At 36.9% G+C, this 23,036-nt stretch overlaps 1 protein-coding gene across 1 annotated transcript; it reads right to left on the minus strand.

Moving 5' to 3' along the window:
- Positions 1 to 9,954: 9,954 nt before the first annotated feature.
- Positions 9,955 to 10,347, minus strand: LOC132612825 (uncharacterized mitochondrial protein AtMg00810-like). Its single transcript, XM_060326909.1, has one exon. The coding sequence runs from the start codon at positions 10,345 to 10,347 to the stop codon at positions 9,955 to 9,957; it is 393 nt and encodes a 130-aa protein (XP_060182892.1).
- Between the last annotated feature and the right edge of the window lie 12,689 nt (positions 10,348 to 23,036).

The following is a 23,036-nucleotide window of genomic DNA, read 5'->3' on the forward strand; positions in this document are numbered from 1 at the left end:
TATTATTGCGGGTTACGCCAAGAATGGGCATATCGGCATGCCTAATTAGAACGTCTTGTTCGTGACTTGGAAAATCTCAACTCTCACATCCCAACAAGGTTCTCAATGACCGTGCCTTGAACTGATCCACATTATTGCCAGACTGTCGTACAAAGAATTAGAAAAGAAAACAACATAATGCTAGCAAGATGTTGTAGATTCTACATGCTAAAGTTGGCCGAAGAACAGGCATCATGAAGAAGTAGAGAACTAACATCTACAGAAAGAAGATATGTCTTAAGAAACCCAAAATATTGTTCTGAGGACGATATTGAGGACTTCTATTTTAATGATGATTAGGGGTTATTTTGGTTCACTATCTTAGTTTTTGGATCTTTTAAGTTTCGGACTCATGATTTAATTTGTATTTTTAATTTATTATGAAGTCATCAATTTGAAAAAAATTAGTATGTTTTTAATTTGCTTTGATTGTTATAGTCTATTATTAATTTATATAAGCTTCATAGAGTTAATAATACATAAAAAGTTCAAAAATTCACAATTTTAAAGAAAATACGAATATATTTGTACATAAAGGTGCCGATTACATAATACGTGAAAAATAAAATACATAAAAATAACAAAACAAATACATAGAAATAACAAACTTTATAAACAAAATACATAGAAATAATAAACAACAACAAGATAGCACAAATAATCTTTCAAAGCATTTTTCTCGTGTTGAGTGTTTCTAAGGCTAGCCTTGAAAAACTTTGTTTTTCTTTGGATTCTTTTAGCAAGACCTCCAAAAGGTCAATTTTTTCTTGAGCTTCCATAAGCTTAAACTGCAAGTCAAACTTCACGGTATCTCTACTGATACGTGAGGTCGCTGTATCTCTATTAACAAGAGGCTTTTTAAACTTCGCCGCCACCGTTTTATCCATAGGAATGCTATCTTCCTATTGAAAATGCTTGCAATCATTCATATCCTATAAACATTACAAGAAAATCAGTTTTTGAAAGCAAAATATGTAGATAATGTGAAAAAATCTAAACCCCAAAAATTTGTAAGAGCACTTACTTCGGGCACTTTACAACACCAAAAAAAGACGACCCGGATTATCTTGGGCCCTTGATGTTCTTAGCTTACAATAATAACCGCATTCACAAACATCGGGTTTTATAGCAAAATTTGGCGTTTCGGAGCTTTGAGACATGATTTTTTTTTTTGGGGGGGGGGGGGGGGGGGGGGGGGGGTAAAGTATGTTGAAAGAGTGAAAATGGAGGAGGTGAAGAGTGACTTGGAAATGGCCAAGTTGAGATTTATATAAACCCCTATTGCGCAGTAAATTTCTGCGCAAAAGATAGTTTTGTAACTTTTAAAAAAAAATTGATATTTATGTTCCAACCCACCCTTTGTGGGTCAATTAAGTTGTGGACTCAGGAGATAACTCCAATAGCAATCCACCCACTATCCAGGCACTTCATCCACCCAGTGATGCATTCCATATTCATAGATGAAACTGAAGTTAATTAACATATCTAAGGTTAATAAGCATTGTAACTTTAGAAAGAAAAGAACTAACCAGGGGAAGAGGATATTCATGCCTTTAAGCAAGAGGATAGCTTTTTCCCGGTCAACGTTTAACTAGGATTCTCTCATATCATGAAAAAGGGTTTCGATATAATACAAGAAGAATAATGAACATAAAACAATTCTAACATGAATGTACTTTGTACACAGCTGTAATGCTTTTAAACAGAAGCAGAAATGCTACTGGTAAGAAATTGGTTTGCTAAAAGTCCTTTCTTGTCAAGGTGCAACATTGACTAATGCTTTTTTCCTTTTTCGTTTTTGGGTATAAGTATCCATTGTCCAGAATTCGTTGACATTACTAATTTGGATTCACTATGTAATTCCCTATCGAATGGACTTTTATTCTCAGGGTTCGATCTCGAGATCCGACCAATAATTTTCCTCATCTTTGATCATAGCATTGTGGTAAATGTTTCAATCCCAAATTATATTTATTGGAGTTCTCACCGATCATGTTTCCCATTTACACTCATATCAGCTTAATGTTATACATATAAAAATATAAGCAAAAGTGTTGAAAATTCTCTATATTTTCTACCGGTATATGAATCCTCGATGCGGCTAAAAGACTTCTAACAGGTATAGATATAAAGTTTACTAACACGTCTGAAAGTATTCTCAATTAATTTTTTTCAATCTATTCCCAAATAATTGATATCACTTACATATCGAGAATTTTAAGAACTTGTAAGTTTATTTCCATTTGATTTTAGGTGTACCTCATTTCCATTTAACAATTTCACTCATCCATTATTTTACACCTACTAATCAGTATATTTCGAGTTGACACGAGACATGATGAAACTATCTCAAATGATATTCTCATTTTATCCTAGTCTTACTTTCTATACATATTATACCAAATTGGAAAAATAGAAAAAGAAAGAACAAAATTTTAGTTGGGGATGATTCCACTTAAACATGACTAGAGAATCATATCTGAGTGTGGATCTCAATTTTCCGTGAAGTTAATGACTTATAAGCATCATGGATGCCAGAAAGATGCATTGCTTAAGCCTCAGTTCCTTATTCGCAACTTGATTACTGTGATAGGTAAATCCTCGTCTCAACTTTACTCAACAATTAATCACTTGAAAATAAATTTCATAAATAGATCTTACATGACGTAAATTAGGATTAGTCGAATTAATAAGAAAATGTATATCCAAAGAAAACGAAAAACCTTATCAAAAAGAGATAAATCCATGATAATCACTTCAACCTTGTGCTAATGAGTCAAATAATTTTCTGTGGGTGATCCCAATCATCAACTTTACTCCTGTTGCTCCTTTTTAAACTTAAGTAAACACAAATGAGCTCATAGGTTTGCTCACTTTCTCTATCCAATCTTCTTTTTTAATTGGGTTACGGGTCAAAAACATACCTCACTTTTTTTTTAGTTTCCTACTTGAAATATCAGATGTGAGAGTTTCCTACCTAAACTATCATCAACTAGTTTACAAAATACACCTCAACTATCAATTGTTCACTTTTCCTACCTGAACCATCACCAATTAGTTTGCAAAACACACCTCAACTATCAGTTTTCAGATGTGTTTTGCAGACTAGTTGTGATAGTTCAGGTAGGAATTAAAGTGAACAACTGATAGTTGAGGTGTGTTTTGCAAATTAATTGGTGATAGTTTAGGTAGCACACTATCACATCTGATAGTTCAAGTAGTAAACTCAAAAAAATGTGATACCTATTTTCTCTTTTTAATTTTTTGAGATAAGGAGGGTCCATATATATATATATATATATATATATACACACACACTAGATGATGAAAGCTTGTGCTAGCACGGGCCCAATACAAAAAATAGTATCACACTTTTCTTTTTAGTCTGTCTTAAAAAAAATGATATATTTTTATTTTTAGAAATCATTTAACTTGAAACTTCTCTTTTTATCTTTAATGAAATGATTTAAATCCACACAAATATTTATGACTTGTTTTAGACCATAAGTTTCAAAGATCTTTCCTTTCTTTTTTAAACTTCGTGCATAGTCAAATTATGTCACATAAATTTGGGACAGAGAGAGTACCCTTTAGTAATATAATTATGAAATTTTTATTATAGAAAGTATTATAATTCAATTAATTGAAAATATCAATAAATTATCTTACTTAGCCTGCTTCTCCCATATCTGAGTTTCCTAGTTTGGTTCTCCAATTGAAAGATTTGAAATACACCTTCTCCTGCCGAGTTTCATGTCATCATCTCTTTCTACTCAACAACACTAAAAAGCGCTTCATGTGTTAACATCTGTTGTAATCTTAAATTTTTAAGTATAGACCAACTTCATCATTTTAAGAAAATATGTGTATATGTTTCTTGACCGTTTATATTTCGTTTTCTTAATGTTATTCCTCATTATTTGTGTGAGACATATGTGTCTAAACTTATACCCGAAGGTATAAGTTTTAAATCTTTTGGTTTTATAACTTCTTTACCGGTTTTTGTGTTCAATTTAAATCGTTATTTCATTTTTCATGAATTTCTCTTCTTTAAATTTTCTCTAAGCGTACTTTTACCATTTTCTGAACTTATTATGATTATTTAAATGTCCTTTTTTTTTTGCAATTGTCTTCTAATTGTTCACGTGGACCCCACCTTAATTTTTTTTAATTTCTTATAGAAGAGTGGGCCCCACCTTTTTTTTTTTTTTTTTTAATTTTAACTATATTAGAAGAGTGGGTGGACGACAATCCAACGCACTCTTCTAATATAGTAGAAATTTAAGTATAGACCAACTTCATCATTTTAGGAAAATATGTGTATACGTTTCTCGACCGTTTATATTTCGTCTTCTTGATGTTATTCCTCATTATTTGTGTGAGACGTATGTGTCTAAACTTATACCCAAAGGAATAAGTTTTAAATCTTTTGGTTTTATGATTTATTTAGCGGTTTTTGTGTTCAATTTAAATCGTTATTTCTTTTTTCATGAATTTATCTTCTTTAAATTTTTTCTAAGCGTACTTTTACCATTTTCTGAACTTATTATCATTATCTAAATATCTTTATTATTATTATTATTATTATTATTATTATTATTATTATTATTATTATTATTATTATTTTTGCAATTGTGTCCTACTTCTTTAGGTGGACCCCACCTTGTTTTTTTTTAAATTGTCTCCTAATTGTTCATGTGAACCCCACCTTATTTTTTTTTATATTTCTACTATTGTAGAAGAGTGGGCCCCACCTTAATTTTTTTTATTTTTATTTTAACTTTATTAGAAGAGTGGGTTGATGACGATCCAACCCATTCTTCTAATACCGTAGATATATGAGTCAAAAATTATTACTACTCCTAACAAAGGTGATAACTTTTGACCAGGTAGAGATCGGGAACCTAAGTAGGCTCTGATTGTTATTCTGTGAATCTCAGTGCATTTTCCACATATCAAAATATCTTAAACACAATTAATTAATCACTTATAAAACAAATATATATAAATATTTATAATAACGAAGTACTCCAGTAATTGATAACCTGCAGATAAAAATATATACTACCCAAATTAACTTCAAATGATACAATATCAGGGAAGATATTAGACTACCTTTACTATTTTTCTCTCTTTATTTAGTATGTGTGTTGTAACTGTTTATAATTTCCTCTCAAGTCGCACTGAACTCTCTCTCAATCTCCAAGAGGGTGTCAAATGAGCGGGTTGGGCTGAAATTGGCCCAATCAAAATGAGCTGAAGTGATAAATAAATTGGCCTAACATTGACCCAAAAGTTACTTGAGCTAACTATGGGCTGGGTTATGACCCGCCCAACTTGACCCAATTTTTTGAAGGGTCTATTTTCTAGAAAAACACTTTCATGGAAAATATTTTCTAGAAATACATTTTTCGTTTCGTGGTAAATATTTTCGAGCAAAACACTTTTCGTGAAAAATATTTCTCTTCATATCAAACATACTACAAACTTATAAGATACATGATACAAGAAAAGTGTATACATAAAAAGTAAAAAATAAAAAAGTAAACCCAAGCAATATAAACCCAAATTTAAGTAAATCTTAAAAACGGGCTAGTATTGGGCTAAATTGGAGATCACTTTAAAATGGCTATGTTGGAGTGGACTAAAATCAGCCCAATGTGAAATTATCTTGAGCCCAACCCATAAAATTCTAAGCGAGTTGGGTGGGCCATCACCTTTTGGGCCAAATTCGACACCTCTATCCAAGGCTATGTATATCTTGAAGTCAAAAAGAAGCGTCGGAAGGAGGGATAGTAGGAATGGAATTAGCTAGAGTAAAAATTTATCTGCATACCATGTTTACATCAAACGCGAATGGAAAACATGGAAAATTTTGTCATTCAAATTGAAAATCAAAATTAAAAAAAAAAATATCAACAGTATTTAGTATTTACAATCACAATGTATTGTATACGCAAACTTGTGCATTAACCTTGATTAAGTAACGCTCATTTTTAACAATTTTCAACTATTAGTATTAAGTTGTTCAGTTTGATTGCAAGTAACACAAGAAGTAATTAACTTGAAATCACTATACTAAAAGTCTCGGTAATTATAATAAAATAAATTATATTAGTCGTATAAAATATTTATGTATAGTCTTTCTTTATATCTATCCAAGTCTTCATAGATAGAATTAGGATTGTACAACGAAAACCGATAAATCGTACCAAATCGACAAATCGAACCAAATCGGAAAAAAAACCCGAGTAGTAGTTTGTTTGGTTTGGTTTGGTGTTGGATAAAAAAACCCAATCATAATAGGTTTGGTTTGGTTTTAACTAAAAAAAGTCAAACCGAGACCAAACCGATCCGATTATATATATACAATTTATAAATATTTTTATACATATATAATTTATAAATACGTGTATAACTTTATCACTTTTAAGCATTGATTAGTCAGCTTCGTTCGTGATGCAATCCGTTTAAGAATTGGTACCACATCCGATTGTATAATTAATTCTTTTTGGCAATTAAAAGAGACTTTTTCATTACAAATAGCTACTGTTGTCCAATGTCAAAACACTACTATGGCAGAACAGCCTAGCAGCGATCAAAACTGGCCTTTATCACATCAAAACAACACAAACAATAAACAAAACTAGTAGACTAAGGTTAGAAAATCAGCTCATCCAATTTTTTTGTGAGTGTTGTCCACTGGGAACCTCTAACAAACACCTCTTGTATGATCCTCCTTGTAAGTATTTGTGGTGTATAATTAATTCTTAATGCTAAGTTTGAGTTATAATCTTTTTGTTCATTTAGCGATAGGCTTTTTAAGTAAATGTTTAAAAGCTAACTAAAACTCATTTTACGGAACAATATTGAAGTTGTTTGTTACTACATTCTGTTTGATTGTTATAGTTATACATCACATGCATGTTCTATACTTATTTGATTCAATTGTTATGAATTTTTTATTTAATGAGTCAATGAATTCACCACACATTTTTCATTTTACATATTTATAAATATAAGGGTAAGATGCTTATTTTTTGTCAAGCAAATGCTATTATAAGATGCTTCGTATTGAACCAAAAAAAAAATCGAAAAAACCCGACTAACCCAAAAAATCCGAGAGTGAAAAACCCGACTTTTGTTGATTTGGTTTGGTTTATCGATTTAAAAACCCGATACAATTGGTTTGTTTTGGTATTTGAAAAATTCGAACCAACCCGGTCCATGTACACCCCTAGATAGAATTATATGTTCATATTAGGATGCGACAGGTATTTGACAAAATAGTTGAGGGGCGCGCAAGTTATTCCGGACATTACGGTATAAAAAAGAATATCTATATACTCCCTCCGACTCAAAAAAGATGGTCTTACTTTCCTTATTAGTTTGTTCCAAAAATATCGACAAAATGCTATATTTAAAAGCAATTTAAATTTATGAGATGATTTACAAACACAAATATCTAAGTCTTATTTTGGATCACACATTTCAAGGAACTTTTAGAACACCAATAGGCATTAAATGAAAGAGAGAACTAAATCTTCATTTATTTCTTAAATTTTATGCCAAGTCAAACTAAGACAATTTTTTTGGGACGGAGGGAGTAGTATAACTTCAAACCTTAAAAAAAATCATCTCTTAAAATCAATATATATTATAAAGCCACTACAAAAAAATGGGTAATTTACGGAAGTTGAAAGTTGCAATTTGCGGTGATTTAGCCTCCGCTATTTGCTAAAAGAGGCTAAAACCTCCACGAATTGCAACTTTCAACCTCCGCAATTATCCTTTTTTTTATAGTGAGCTAGGCATAGACAAAGTGATGTGGCACCTCTCTATGGCCAGGGATTGTGTTTATATTTTTTCTCCTATTTGCATTTTTATTTTTTTAATGCAATTTGCTTAATAAGTGGAAATTGATCATGATCTATTCTATCCTACTTATTCCATCTCAGTTACAAAAACCTCTTAACTACTACTTATTTGTTTTCAACATTATAGTGCACATCATGGTCAAGAGACGTGTTCACTGTGCATTTATTTTTGCATTCATTAAGGGGAAACGTGCATGATTTTAAACTGGAAAAGGGTTAGATTTGCCCCTGTACTCTCGCAAATAAGCTATATTTATCCGTCGTTATATTTTTTATATATATTTGCCCTTGCCATCCAACTTTAGGACCATATTTACCTCTATACTTTATTTCCGGGCCAAATTTACCCTCCAACCATTAACTCCCTATGTCCCCACCTTTATTGGTGTTTATGTGGAATTTTTTCTCCCAAATTAAATTAATAATAAACCCAAATACCCTCAACCCCCCACCCTCACTCCCCAAGTTGTCTTCTCCACTGCACCCCAATTTTATTTTATTGAACAGTCCTCATTTGTGGAGATGGTTATTTAAATTTTAAAGACCCGTTTTGTTAAATTCTCACTAATTTAATGACCCATTTGTGAATCTGGTTTCTTTGTGAATGACTCGTGAATCGGGTTATTAAATTGAAAGATTTCTACAGTTTATCACCTTTGTTGGATCCCAATTCTAAATGAAGTAGAACCCAATTTCATTGCTTTCTGTATTTTGATGCTTCATGAATCGAATCAAACTCCTGCTAAAATGCCTAGTTATTCAAAATTATGATTTTTTTTATTGTGCTCGGTTACATCCAAATTGAATTGCAGGTTGTTCTCCCACAATTTTATTAAATGCTCTAAATGCAAAACATTTGTTTTCATCGGTGTTAATTATCTTAGGTTGTCTGAGTAGTTCTCGAATGTAAATTTGCCGTTCTAATTGATTTTTGTCTGCTTGTATAGTCTAAAATGCATTTTTTTATTATGTTTGGTGACATATATATAAATGAAGACTTGAAAAAAAATACTTCTAATCTCAGGCCAAATTGGGAATTTCATATTGTTTGAATTTCATAGGGAGAGCCACAACCAGGTCTCCGCCATGGGAGAGGCGTTCAACAAAAATAAAATAGGGTGTGGTGGAGAAGACAACCGGGGGGAAGGGGGGGGGAGTGTTATTTGGTTTATTTAATTTAATTTGAGAGAAAAATATTCCACGTATGCGCCACGTAGGAAAAATATAGAGGGGACAAGGGGATTTAACAGACGGAGGGTAAATATGGCATAAAAATAAATTACAGGGGTAAATATGACCCTAAAGTTGGATGACAAGGGTAAATATATCAAAAAAGTATAACGAAGGGCAAATATAGCTTATTTGTGAGAGTACAGGGGCAAATCTGACCCTTTTTCATTTTTAAATGCTACATTTAATATGCTTTTTGGAGCAATCTGAATAAAAAATATCTTTACATGGAGGATTTACTTTCCCATACTTCCTTGGTATATATCTGTTGAAGAGCTCAGCAATGGAGATTTAAGTATGAAGAAGAAGAGAAAGTTCTAGAGAAAAATGGAGAAGAAGAGAACACGGTTCATTCATTCAACTCATTTTCAGATACAAGTATGTGTGTTGATGAATACAGGATATTTACATCTATATATACTAACTGCACTGATTTAATCATGATCAGTCTCTACTAACTAATTACAGATGTCACTTTAACTACTTGCTAACTACCTAACTAACTCACTAAGCACCTTTAAGTTATATCCACATTTGACTTGCAGGACCCCTCTTCTTCACTCCCCCTCAAGCTGAAGGATGAAAACAGGTTTTTCATTCCCAGCTTGGTAACTAAGTAGTCATGTTGTGGTCTGCAGAGTCCCTTTGTAAGCAGGTCTGCGAGTTGCTCGTTGGTACCAATATGATGTGTTGTAATGATTCCTGCTTGAATTTTTTCCCTTACAAAGTGACAGTCAATGTCTATATGTTTAGTCCTCTCATGGAAAATTGGTGAGTTGCAATTTGTATGGAAGCTTTGCTGTCACAGCTAAAATGGTGTTGCCACAGTAATTCCTAACTCTGAGAATAATCCAAACAACCAAGTAATTTGAGCAACAGTTGAGGCCATACTTCTGAACTCAGCCTCAGCAGAACTTCTAGATACAGTCTTTTGCTTCTTTGACTTCCATGAAACTAAAGTATCACCAAATTTTACCACATAGCCTGTTACTGACTTCCTTGATGCTATACAAGATCCCCAGTCTGAGTCACAGTATGATGTTAGCTTGTTTCCTCCTGAAGATGGCATGAACAACCCAACGCCTGGTGTGCCCTTTATGTATTTTACAACTCTCAATGCAGCTTCTAAATGAGATTGTTTTGGATCATGCATATATTGACTCAGGACCTGTACAACAAAGTCAAGATCAGGCCTAGTCATAATCAAATATAACAACCTTCCGACTATTCTTTGATAGCAACCTTTGTCTTCAAGTTGCCTGTCATTTACAAAAGTGGTCTGTTGTTCTTATCATTTTCTGATGCATTTTCACTGATAATAGAATCATGTGCCACAGATGTAAGCTTATGGTTGAGTTCTAAGGGTGTAATAGTTGGTTTACTTCCTGATAATCCCAACTCAGACACTAGTTCTGGAGAGTATTTTCTTTGACACATATGTATCCCTTTCTCTGATCTAGAGAACTCTATACCAAGGAAATATTTTAATTCCCCTAAATCCTTCATTGTGAACTTGGTTTGAAGATCCAACCTAACCTTCTTAATAAGAGGTAAGCTGCTCCTAGTCACCAAAAGATCATCAACATATACTAATACTAACAAGATCTCAGTACCAACTGTTTGAGTGAATAATGAATAGTCATAATGAGATTGCTTGAATCCCAGATCTACTAGTGCTTGTGTAAGTTTGAGATTCCATTGCCTAGGTGCTTGCTTTAGTCCATACAAGGACTTGTGAAGTTTGCACACCATTGTACTACACCCCCCTGGCTTGAAAAGCTATTTGGCACCTTATACACATCTTTCACTAGGTCACCTTACAAAAAAGCATTGTGGACATCCATTTGGAAAATATACCATTGAGATCCAGCAGCTAAAGCAACTACTGATCTAACAGTCACCATTTTGGCAACAAAACTGAGAGTCTCTTTATAGTCAAGCCCTTCTTGTTGAGAGTACCCTTTTTCCATAAGTCTGGTTTTAAACTGTAACACCTCGTACCCTAACTAGTCTACGTTCATGATTCGGGACTTAGAAACCAAGACAAAAGTGTTAGAACTGGAAAATTTGGCCTCAAGAAGTCAATTGTACTTTTTATGACCAAAGTACGGGGTGTACAATGGTGGGCGTACATAGAGGGGGATCGGCAGAGAGCACTGAGACCTTTTAACCCAAGTACAGGCAGAAAAGTGCGGGCCATACTTTGAAGTACGAGACGTACCTTGAACCCGTACTTCCTCCGTCGAAATTGATTTATCACTGGAAAGTTGACCCAATGTACGGCCACGATGTACAGGACATACATTGAGCCCGTACTTCTCCCGCGTCGGCTAGAAGCTATAAATACGAGGTTCAGTTCTATGTTTCACTTTTCACATTCCCTCTATCCCTAAGACGAAATCTTCTCCTCCATCCATTGAAATTCACCAAGGTAAGTTATTCCAAGCCATCCCAAGTTAATTCTAACATGTATCCATGATTCCTAAACAAGAATTCATTCTTTTTAACTTACGGTTTTCAATAAAACCCATTTAAATGATTCAAGACTAAAGCTTTGGGATTCTTCTACAAAGTTCCAATTTTTATTACTAGTTTGGAGCATTACCAGGTATGTAGAGTTTCTATCTACGTGTGGGAACATCATTGTTCTTCCGCACGCCACTTCTTCCATAAAATATGAGGTAATACGAAAACTAGGGTTTTTAACCATGCTAATGAAAACCTTAGGTCCATATACCATGCTATACTAAGTATTGTAGTATTATTAATCCATTATTAAGTTCTTAATATTTCCTTATGATTATTGAGAATCTGCTCGTAATCCCTGAAAACCCATACTTTGCATTCCATGGGTTCTTACATGCAAGTTATAATTTATTATGTTATTTTCAAGAAAATACTCTACATGCTTTACACGTTTTCATGCAAGAATACTATGAAATGGTATCCATGTGCGTGCAAGTTATGATTTATGAAAGCCATGGGCAGCAAGTGCCACCTATTTTCTATCTTCATGTTTCTGGGAGTTGCACAGGTTACCGAGAAGGCTCAGATAGCTTGAAATTACGTTTGCCACCGTAGGATAAGGATCGCTCTGCCCATGTTTAGGACGATTCCTTCATATTTTCCCCATTGAGGGATTTGGATCAATTTATGTCATGTTCATGTCTTGTACCCTAGCAAGATACAAGATGGCTTAGCTGATCGGGTAGAGACAGACGCTACGTGCTAACTTGGTGGTTACGTATCGGTCATACTAATGCTCTCCCATAGATATTTTACTCATGTTATATATATATATGTATCCATGTTCATGCTCACAACCAGGTTTCAGTTTCAGTTCAGCTTTATTATTGTGATTTAATGTGCCATGCTTATTCTTTCAGTTGCTTTACATACCAATACATTCAATGTGCTGACGTCCCCTTTTATTGCCCGGGGGCCTGCATTTCATGATGCAGGTATGGATTTTGGACGACACATCTGCTCAGTAGGACGTGTTCGTATCAGGCTATTGGTGAGCCCCATCTCCTTCGGGGTTTAGTTAGGTCCTATAGTAGTTATGCATTGAAGGTGTGCTGCGAGCCTTGTCCCAGAAAGTATGATTTTCATTTCAGACTCATGATAGAGGTTTCATAGACTAGATCAGTCAGTTATGTTATGTCAGATATTTAGAGTTGTTTAGCCATCTCTGGCTTGATTCATGGTATTTTCACATTCATGTTTTAAACGAGTATTTTATAAATTATTATGAATTCATATGTTTTCTTAAAGCCCATCGTGTTTCATGTTATATTCTGCTCATCTATGACTCATGATGATTCAGCAAGCCATGTGGTTCACTCGGTCACATGCAGTAAGGCACCGAGTGCCGTGTTTCGCCTAGGTCATGGTTCGAGGCGTGACAAAGCTTGGTATCAGAGCCCTAGGTTCGAGTGTCTTAGGGAGTCTATAAAACCGTGTCCAGTGGGGTCACTTCTATTTATGTGAGGGCCCCACGCATATAAACAGTTGATAACTAAGACATTTAGGATTTGTCTCACTTCTTTCATACACTAGATTGTGCAGTTAGAGCAGTACTCTCAGGATTCCTTTCTAATTCGTGTGTGTATGTATTTTCAGAATCATGCCTGCAAAGGGGAGGACTTCTAAAAGTAGAAGGGTAGCTGCTAATACTGCAAGGACAGAGGCTATTCGAGCAACTCTGGATCAGGTACCTCTGCCATAGACTACGCCACCCACGACTACTACACCAACAGAGACTCCAGCTACTCTACTCGAAACTAATAATACTGATGTTAGAAGCACTATTAACATGCTTACTTAGGTTGTGGCAACTCAGGCCCAGTGTCAGGAATCTGGGGCAAGTTTTGGAAATAATGAAGAGTCTTCTAAGACTAAGGACTTTCTCAGGATGAATCCCTCAGTCTTCACGGGGACAAAGAAAGACGAGGACCCTCAGGATTACATTGATGCCCTCAAGAAAATCTTTAGGGTTATGACTGTCACAGAGAATGAGGCAGCTACTTTTGGAGCTCATCAACTACAAGGCATTGGTAACACTTGGTATGAATCTTAGGAGTTGTCCCGAGGGGAGGATGCGCCTGATGCTACATGGGATAAATTTGCAAGCGTATTCCTAGACCATTTCATGCCAATAGAAGTCAGAGAAGCTAAGGCTGAGCAATTCCTGAAGCTTAAGCGGAATGGCAGGTCAGTTCAGGACTACTATTTGGAATTTGTTAGTCTAGCTAAGCATGCTCCACTTATGATACCGAACATGAGGGCGAGAGTGAGGAGGTTTGTTTGTGTTCTTGATCCGCACTTGTACGATGGGGCCAATATTGCTTTAGAGAATGGGAAAATGACTATCTCCAAGATTGTTGCTTTTGTACAGGGGAATGAGACAAGGTTAAAGGAGGAAGAAGCCTTGCAGAAAGAGAAAGACGAGGAGTTTAACAAGGGAGTCAAGTCTACCGGACAGTTCAGCGGTAATGGGAACAGGAAATTCTTTAAGAACAGGTCAGCAGGACCTGCTCCATCCACAGCAAGTGCCCCAGTCCCAAAATTTCGAAATGATAAGAGGCAGAGTTTCAGAACATCAAGTTCTTATTCTCAGGCAAGTGTGGGGCAGAAGACATATGATATTTCGAGTTGCAATAAGTGTGGTAAGAGACACCCAGGTGAGTGTCGTATGGGTATGGATGTATGCTATGGGTGTGGCCAGAGGGATCATTTTTAGAGAGATTGTCCGTCGGCTAGCCAAGGTACCAGGGGTAACGTGGCACAGTCCACAAACTCCGTAGCTTTTCATAACAATCAGGCCCAGCAGGGGCACAACATAGCTAAGCCTGGAAACGCAGGCAGAGGACGAACCCGTTTGTATGCGTTGACAGGTCGTTAGGATACAAAAGCTCGTGCAGATGTGGTCACAGGTACGTTAACAGTTTTCAGGATACAATAAGGGTATGTTTATGCCCTTATTGACCCAGGATCCACCTTATCTTATGTAACCCCATTTATTGCTAAGAAATTTGGGATTGAACAAGAAAAATTGCATGAACCTTTTAAGGTGTCCACCCCAGTGGGTGAGTCAATCATAGCTAGGCGTATTTATAGGGGTTGCCCAGTTTTAGTCTACAATCGTAGAGTCATAGCTGACTTAGTAGTGTTAGAGATGGTAGACTTTGATGTAATTATGGGTATGGATTGGTTGGCTTCATGTTATGCCACAGTATGTTGTAGAACCAAAGTATTGAAATTTGAGTTTCCTAATGAGCAGTTATAGAGTGGAAGGTTAATTCAATAGTACCCAGGGGTAGGTTTATTTCCTATTTAAAAGCTAGAACAATGATTTCCAAGGGTTATATCTACCACTTAGGTAGAGGCAAGGATTCAGATGCCTAGACTCCAACTCTCCAGTCCCTCCCAGTTGTAAATGAGTTTCCATAGGTCTTTCCCGAAGATCTTCCCGGAGTCCCTCCTGATAGGGAGATTGACTTTGGAATTAATCTACTTTCTGACACTCAGTCGATATCTATTCCGCCATACAGAATGGCTCTAGCCGAGTTAAAAGAATTAAAAGACCAGTTAAAAGAACTTCTTGATAAGGGATTTATTAGGCCCAGTATTTCACCTTGGGGTGCGCCAGTCTTATTTGTCCGAAAGAAAGATGGTTCCTAGCGCATGTGCATTGACTACCACCAGTTGAACAAAGTCACCATTAAGAACAGGTACCCTCTTCCCAGAATAGATAACTTATTTGACCAACTTCAGGGTGCCCAGTGTTATTCCAAGATTGACCTCAAATCGGGCTACCATCAGTTAAAGGTTAAGGAAGTTGATATTCCGAAAACCGCTTTTAGAACCCGTTATGGTCACTTTGAATTTCTAGTTATGTCGTTTGGGCTGACAAATGTGCCAGCAGCTTTCATGGACCTTATGAATAGGGTTTTCAAGCCCTACCTTGATTTATTCGTCATTGTCTTCATTGATGATATTTTGGTGTATTCCCGTAGTGAGGTCGATCATGCAGAACATCTCAGAATAGTGCTGCAAACTCTTAAAGATAGCGAACTTTTTGCGAAATTCTCAAAAATGTGAGTTTTGGCTTAAGTCAATAGTGTTCTGAGGCCATGTGATCTCAGGTGAAGGTGTCAAAGTTGATTCTCAGAAGATTGATGCCGTAAGGAATTGGCCTAGACCCACCTCCGTTTCTGACAGAAGAAGTTTCTTGGGTCTGGCAGGCTATTATGAAAATTCCATAGAAGGATTTTCCTCTATTTCTGCTCTGTTGACTAAGTTGACTCAGAAAAAGGTTAAGTTTCAATGGTCAAATGCTTGTGAGCGAAGCTTTGAAGAGTTAAAGAAGAGATTAACTTCTGATCCAGTTCTGATGCTACCAGAAAGAACCAAAGGGTTTGTGGTTTATTGTGATGCTTCGGGAGTTGGTCTCGGATGTGTCTTAATGCAGCATGGTAGGGTTGTTGCTCATGCGTCTAGACAACTTAAGACTCATGAAAAAAATTATCCGACTCATGACTTAGAGTTGGCAGCTGTGGTTTTTGCACTTAAGATATGACGACATTATTTGTATGGAGTGCATGTTGATATCTTCACAGATCATAAAAGCCTGCAACATATCTTCAAGCAGAGGGATCTGAATCTTAGGCATATGAGATGGCTCGAGTTACTTAAGGACTATGATTTGGATATTCTTTACCACCCGGGGAGAGCGAATGTTGTAGCAGAATCTCCAGTTTTTCTAGTGATCAACTCTTTTTCCTTTTTTTCGCATGTTTTCCACACTTAGGCTCTAAGGACCTCATAATACCTAAAAAATAATAAAAACACATAAAAATAACTCAAAATTGCTTGAAACACAAGTAAAAACTGCCATTGAAAGCATTAAATGTGATGTAAATATGCGGAACATCAGCGTTCTATGGGAAGTTTAGCCCACATTGATCCAGATAAGAGAGTTATGACCAAGGAGGTTCACCGTTTAGCCAGTCTTGGAGTTCGACTTTGGACTCTGAGGATTGTGGTGTGGCTATTCAGAATAGGGCTCTTTCCTCTTTAGTCGTTGAAGTTAAAGAGAAACAATATAAGGATCCCTACTTGTTGCAGCTGAAGGAAAGGATTCACAAACATAAGACGACGACTTTTGAACAAGGGGGAGATGATGGTACCTTGAGGTACCGAGGCAGATTATGTGTTCCAGATGTAGATGGGCTCAGAGAGAAAATCATGTCCGAAGCTCACAACTCCAGGTATTCCATTCACCCAGGTTCCACTAATATGTATCATGATCTTAAGGAGACTTACTGGTGGAATGATATGAAGAAGAAGGTAGCAGATTTTATAGCTAAGTGTCCGAATTGTTTACAAATGAAAGCCGAACACCAGAGGCCTGGTGGCTTGGCTCAGAATATTGATATTCCTGTCTGAAAAAGGGAAATGATTAATATGGACTTTGTATCTGGTTTATCTCATTCAGCTAGGAGGCATGACTCTATTTGGGTAATCGTCGATCGACTCACTAAGTCGGCGCACTTTCAGTCGGTCAAGACCACAGATTCAGCAGAAGACTACGCCAAGCTGTATGTTAACGAAATTGCCAGCTTGTACTGGAAGTGTCTATTATTTCAGATCATGGTGCTCAGTTCACAACAAACTTCTAGAAATCCTTTTAGAAAAGATTGTGTACCAAGGTGAACACTCAACACAACCTTTCATCCGCAGACAGATGGTCAGGCAGAGCGTACTATTCAGACTCTTGAGGACATGTTGAGAGCGTGTGTCCTAGATTTCAAAGGTACTGGGATGATCACTTACCTCTCATTGAGTTTTCTTATAATAACAGTTATCATGCTAGCATTGGGATGGCACCGTTTGAAGCTCTGTATGGGCGAAGGTATAGATCACCAATTGGTTGGTTCGAAGTTGGTGAAGTAGAGTTGTTAGGACCATATTTGGTCTATTATACTATGGAGAATGTCGAGTTAATTCAAGAATGTTTGAAGATGGGTCAGAGTCGCCAGAAGTCTTACACAAATGTGAGGCGAAGGGACTTAGAATTTCAAGATAATGATTGGGTGTTTCTTAAGGTTTCGCCTAAGAAGGGTGTTATGAGATTTGGCAAGAAAGGGAAACTCAGTCCCAAATATATTGGACCTTACAAAATTCTACGTAAGGTCGGTCAAGTAGCTTATAAACTTGAGTTGCCCCAAGAGTTGGCCGTTGTACACCCAGTGTTTCATGTATCCATGTTGAGAAAGTATATATGAGACCTGTTGTTGGTTGTTCCTACTGATACTATAACGGTTAAGGATAGGCTAACCTATGAAGAGATTCCCGTAGCCATTCTTGATCGTCAGGTTTGCTAGTTGAGAACTAAGGAAGTTGCCTCAGTTAAAGTTGTTATACCCCATTTTAACCGGGTTGAGGCAGAGTACAACATATTGGTGATTCCTATTTGCTTTATTTTAAGGGGTCGCCACCTAATTGATTTTAAGGTGAATTAGGGCACCTAATTATTAACTAAGGTAAAGATAACTAAACCTCCGTTAATAGTCTGCTTAACCAGCGTGATTCTAGGTAAGAGTTCTATATTATCCTAAAGGGAAGGGGTTAGGCATCCTTTAGGATCCGTTAATTACAGTTGTCCGGCCAAACTTAGGTTAATTAATTGAGGTTCTAAATTTAAGAAAATAGCAAACTATTACTATATAACTAACAAAGCTTAAAATATTATTATATGAATGGTGCACTCTATATGGTGAAAACAAGTACTTGATGTTCAGAGCGGTAATCCTAAATGATAGAATCTACCCCTTTCTAATCTTACATGAATCATAGGTTCTCCACCTAATTTAAACCACGCACAATCCAAAACGCAGACAAATTAGCAATCATAAAAATGGATGAAAGAAAATGAACGATAAGAAAAAAAAAGAACAAATGTTACAGGCAGACCCTAACGAGCTTCACCTGCCTGATGTGATTTAAGAACTGCGGAACGAGATGACTCTATGGATGGGTGTGCCGAGTCTCATCTTGAGACTTCATTTTGATAAAGTCCCGAATTAAGACCCCGTTTGCTCCGATGTGTACATGTAAAAGAAAGGGGAAAAGAGATAAAGATTAGCATCCGATTATGACAAAACTATTATTGTTCTAAGAAAAGTAACAGATTAATTAGGTATAAATGAACAGATTCTCTGGTGCACAATATACCATCAGCTCTTATCTAAGGGAAATAACAATCAGCACAACAACTATGACATAATCAACTTTAAGAAGCCATGGTATTATGCCAGACATCCTGAACATTTAATACAACATATTGAAATCCTTACTAGCTCGCTTGATCAAACAACATCTAAATCCGCCTACTTAATCAATTCTACCAAAAACAACCTGTAAATCATGATTAACTAGAACACGACCAATATATATAGTGCACACTTAGCATAAACAGCCTAGACCAAATGACTTCTAAAGCATGTTTATACGAGCAGACTAAACATAGTATACTGTCCAATGAATGCAACGACAAACTAATCACCACTATTAAATTAGTTCACATAATCACTAATTAAGTTACTAGTTAAATTGATTCATATAATATTTATTCCTTTTCAATCTAAAATTAAGATTGAACACGAATATGATTCAACACGGACCAATTACTCTAACACATGTACATATGTTTAGACTACGTACACAAATCACGCAGAAACAGTAAAAACGAACTAACACCGAAAAAAAACATTATTTTAACTAATTAACTCATCACATGAACATTCTTAATAAAAAAAAAGAAATGGCAAATTTAAAGCTAACACATAGCAACTAAAGAAACGAGAAAAATGCAAAAATAAATGAAAAGGGGAATTACTTGCTTCGGGTGCAGCGAAGTGGGTACGGGGCCTTCGATTCACGCTCGAACACTATCAAATCCGAGATTGCAATGCTCGAATTCAAAGCAGTACCGAAGCAAACGAAAAACAAAAATTGATTTGGATATTCTTGACCCGATATGCAGAAATAACTAATATTGCTTAAGAGGGATTTTGGCCACTGGAAACCATCTTTTTCAGACCTTAATTTTCAGGGGTATTTCTTGCGATTCCCAGGCTCTCTGAAACTTGTCCTCAAACGATTCAATTCGCCACTATTTATAGGTTTTTCCTTTGTGTTGAAAAAAAAAGGAGAGAAGGAGGAGCGGGAGAGAGAGAAGAGCGGGGGACAAAGGGAAGTGGGGGACAGCGGGGAACAGGGCGAGAACGGCGGTGGTGGGGATGAGATGACGATGAAAGAGGGAAAGCAAAGAGAGAAGGGAAAGAGACGAGAGGGGACAGGTGAGCGGCGGTGGAAAAAATGAAGGAAACCCTTAGGGTTTCCTTTGTTTAATGAAACGGGTCAGGTCAAATGGGTACTGGGTCGGGTATGGTTTAAACAATGGGCTGGTTATTTTAAAAATGTTTGGCTGGGCGAAAATGTTTATGAGTTGATTGGGCTACTACATTTAAATAAAAGACCAATTTAAATTACTTAATATAAAATGTGCAATTAGTAATACTCGGATAATAAATTATATGCCCCCATACTAGCACTGCAATAATATTTGAAATTCAACAGTAAGTAAATGATGTTATCTAATTATGCGAAGATAAATGCGATGCGTGTGCGTAAGACGGTAAAAAATGCTGAAATGATAATTATGATAATACTAGTAAATAGTAACAAAAATAATAATAATAATAATAATAATAATAGTAATAATAATAATGGTAGTAATGACGGTAGTAAAAGATAATGACAGGATAATGAAATGCCGGTATTAATAAAAGCTAATTATAGTAAAAAATGCAAGTAATTATTTTTTATAGTTACCAAAATATTAGAAGCGAAAAATAGGTATTTTGGAGGAAAGGTGGGACAAAATCGGGTGTCAACAACTTGTCCCTCTTTGCCCGGTAATGATGGAAAGAGTTGTCGGGCAAAGACGTTGACTTAGTAGCCTATTTTGTCCCGGCTAAAGGATTATGGAGGACTAAGGGTAAAGAAAATTACGGCCGAACTCTGGTCTCAGAATCGCCTACATATCTCGGGCTGTACGAGAATTAGGCCGTGTGTAGTTCTGGGATGACTACGACACCTATGACTGGCAAATCACAATTGGTGCGAATCTTTGCAAAATATTATCCCAGTGTCGAATTATGATGACACTGGGTATTGTGATAGAACTCTGAAAATTGAGTGTGCTGGAACGCGTACGGGATATTTGGAATTGGAGCCGAGTGTTCGAGGTAGATCTTTGACCCTTGTCGGGAAGTCTGCTTATCCTTCCCGACGTATTGCCCCAGTTCGCTGCCGAAGAAATAGTTCCAAGTTGCGCTAAAGCTCCTGCGAAACTTTAAACTAGATAAAAATAGTCAGTAAAAATAAATATTGAAATAAAGCGATGCAAAATAAACCCATAAAAACTGCAATGATTAAAATGACAGCCTTTGCTGGGGCTAATGCAAATGAGGTTCTAGGCCGATGATTCATGAGAATGATGCCTATTTAGCGATGATTAATGAGGCCTTAAACCGGATGGGCTATTTAAGCCCGAATGATTTATGAGAAAGGAGGCTTTCTAAGCCGGCATAATGCGGTGCGTTTGCAGGGCATTTGAAAATAATATTGTAATGCATGTGCGGTGCATCTGTGAGCATACGCAGGACATTTAAAAAAATAATAAAGCAATGCAGGTGCGGTGCATTTGCGAGCATTCGCAAGGCACTTGAAGGTAATAAAGCGATGCAGGTGCGGTGCGGTGCGTCTGCAAGCATACTGCGTATTTGAAAAAATAATAAAGCAATGCATGTGTGCGGTGCAATGCGCCTGCGAGCATACGCAGAGCATTTGAAAATAATAAAGCAATGCAGGTGTGGTGCAGTGCGTTTACGAACAATGATCTTGTGCCTTTGCGGGGCATTTGAAAGTAATAATGCAATGCAGGTGCGGTTGCTTTTGCAGTGCGGGGTGTTTGAAAACAGTAGTGCAGTGCGGGCATTTAAAGCAATAGTGCATGCGCAGTGTATTTGAAAGCCATAGGAAATGTTTGTGCATCGACACGTTTGAAAAACCATTCGCAAGACTCAAGCATTAATTTGTTGCTAATCTCACAAATTATTGATACTCGAGAGGCATAATTGTTATAAGAAATATCAAACCGTTCGACGTGCAATTCTTGCAAAGCTGCGAACATTACATATCTGAGCTTCCGCAACTTGGAAATCTGCATCCAAAGAAAATATGTAAGTTTTTTTTTTGACTCGCGTTTGACTTTGAAGATCTGGCTCTTGACGCTTGATGCTTCCAACTTCGTCTGGACTTGTAAACTCCGACCATTTCTGAGTCTTGGCTAACTGAGACAGTGACACATTGCGAAACAAAACGAGCGTCCTTCTCCAACGTCTTTCTTTTGCCTGATGACTCTGTTGGCCATATACTCTTTCATGTTTCTCGATGTCGCTTGCGATGATGCCCTTAAAAATTGTCCCAGTTGAGTTGCTGGCATAAGAGGGTGTCGTTTTGCGATGATACCCTTTAAAACTGTCCCAGTTTCTGGTATAGGAGGATATTGAGCTTTTGCGGTGATGCCCTTAAAATTTGTCCCAGTTTCTGGTATAGGAGGATGTTGAGCTTTTTCGAACAACGAGACCGAGCCTGACATAGGCTGCCTACGTATCCCACTAAGGGAATTAGGTCAAGCGTAGTTCAAATTACAAAGCATAATAAAAATTGAAATAAAAGACGGTGCTCGGTCCTTATGCAAAAGCATCAAGAGGGCGGTGCTCAGCCCATGCAACATATAGAAGGCAGTGCTCAGCCTTATACAGAAACATCAAGAGGGCGGTGCTCAGCCCATGCAACAGATAGAAGGCGGTGCTCAGCCTTATGCAGAAACATCAAGAGGGCGGTGCTCAGCCCATGCAGCAGATAGAAGGCGGTGCTCAGCCTTATGCAGAAACATCAAGAGGGCGGTGCTCAGCCCACGCAACATATAGAAGGCAGTGCTCAGCCTTATGCAGAAACATCAAGAGGGCAGTGCTCAGCCCATGCAACAGATAGAAGGCGGTGCTCACCCTTATGCAGACACATCAAGAGGGCGGTGCTCAGCCCATGCAACAGATACAAGGCGGTGCTCAGCCTTATGCAGAAACATCAAGAGGGCGGTGCTCAGCCTCTGCAGAAACATCAAGAGGGCGGTGCTCAGCCCATGCAACAGATAGAAGGCGGTGCTCAGCCTTATGCAGAAACATTAAGAGGGCGGTGCTCAGCCCATGCAATATATAGAAGGCGGCGCTCGGCCTTATGCAGAAACCTTAAGAG

This window comes from Lycium barbarum, chromosome 10 (assembly GCF_019175385.1).
Source record: "Lycium barbarum isolate Lr01 chromosome 10, ASM1917538v2, whole genome shotgun sequence".
Lineage (NCBI taxonomy): Eukaryota > Viridiplantae > Streptophyta > Magnoliopsida > Solanales > Solanaceae > Lycium > Lycium barbarum.

Excerpts from the sequence above, each read along its gene's own strand:
- LOC132612825 (XM_060326909.1), bottom strand. The coding sequence starts at position 10,347 with ATGACTAGGCCTGATCTTGACTTTGTTGTACAGGTCCTGAGTCAATAT.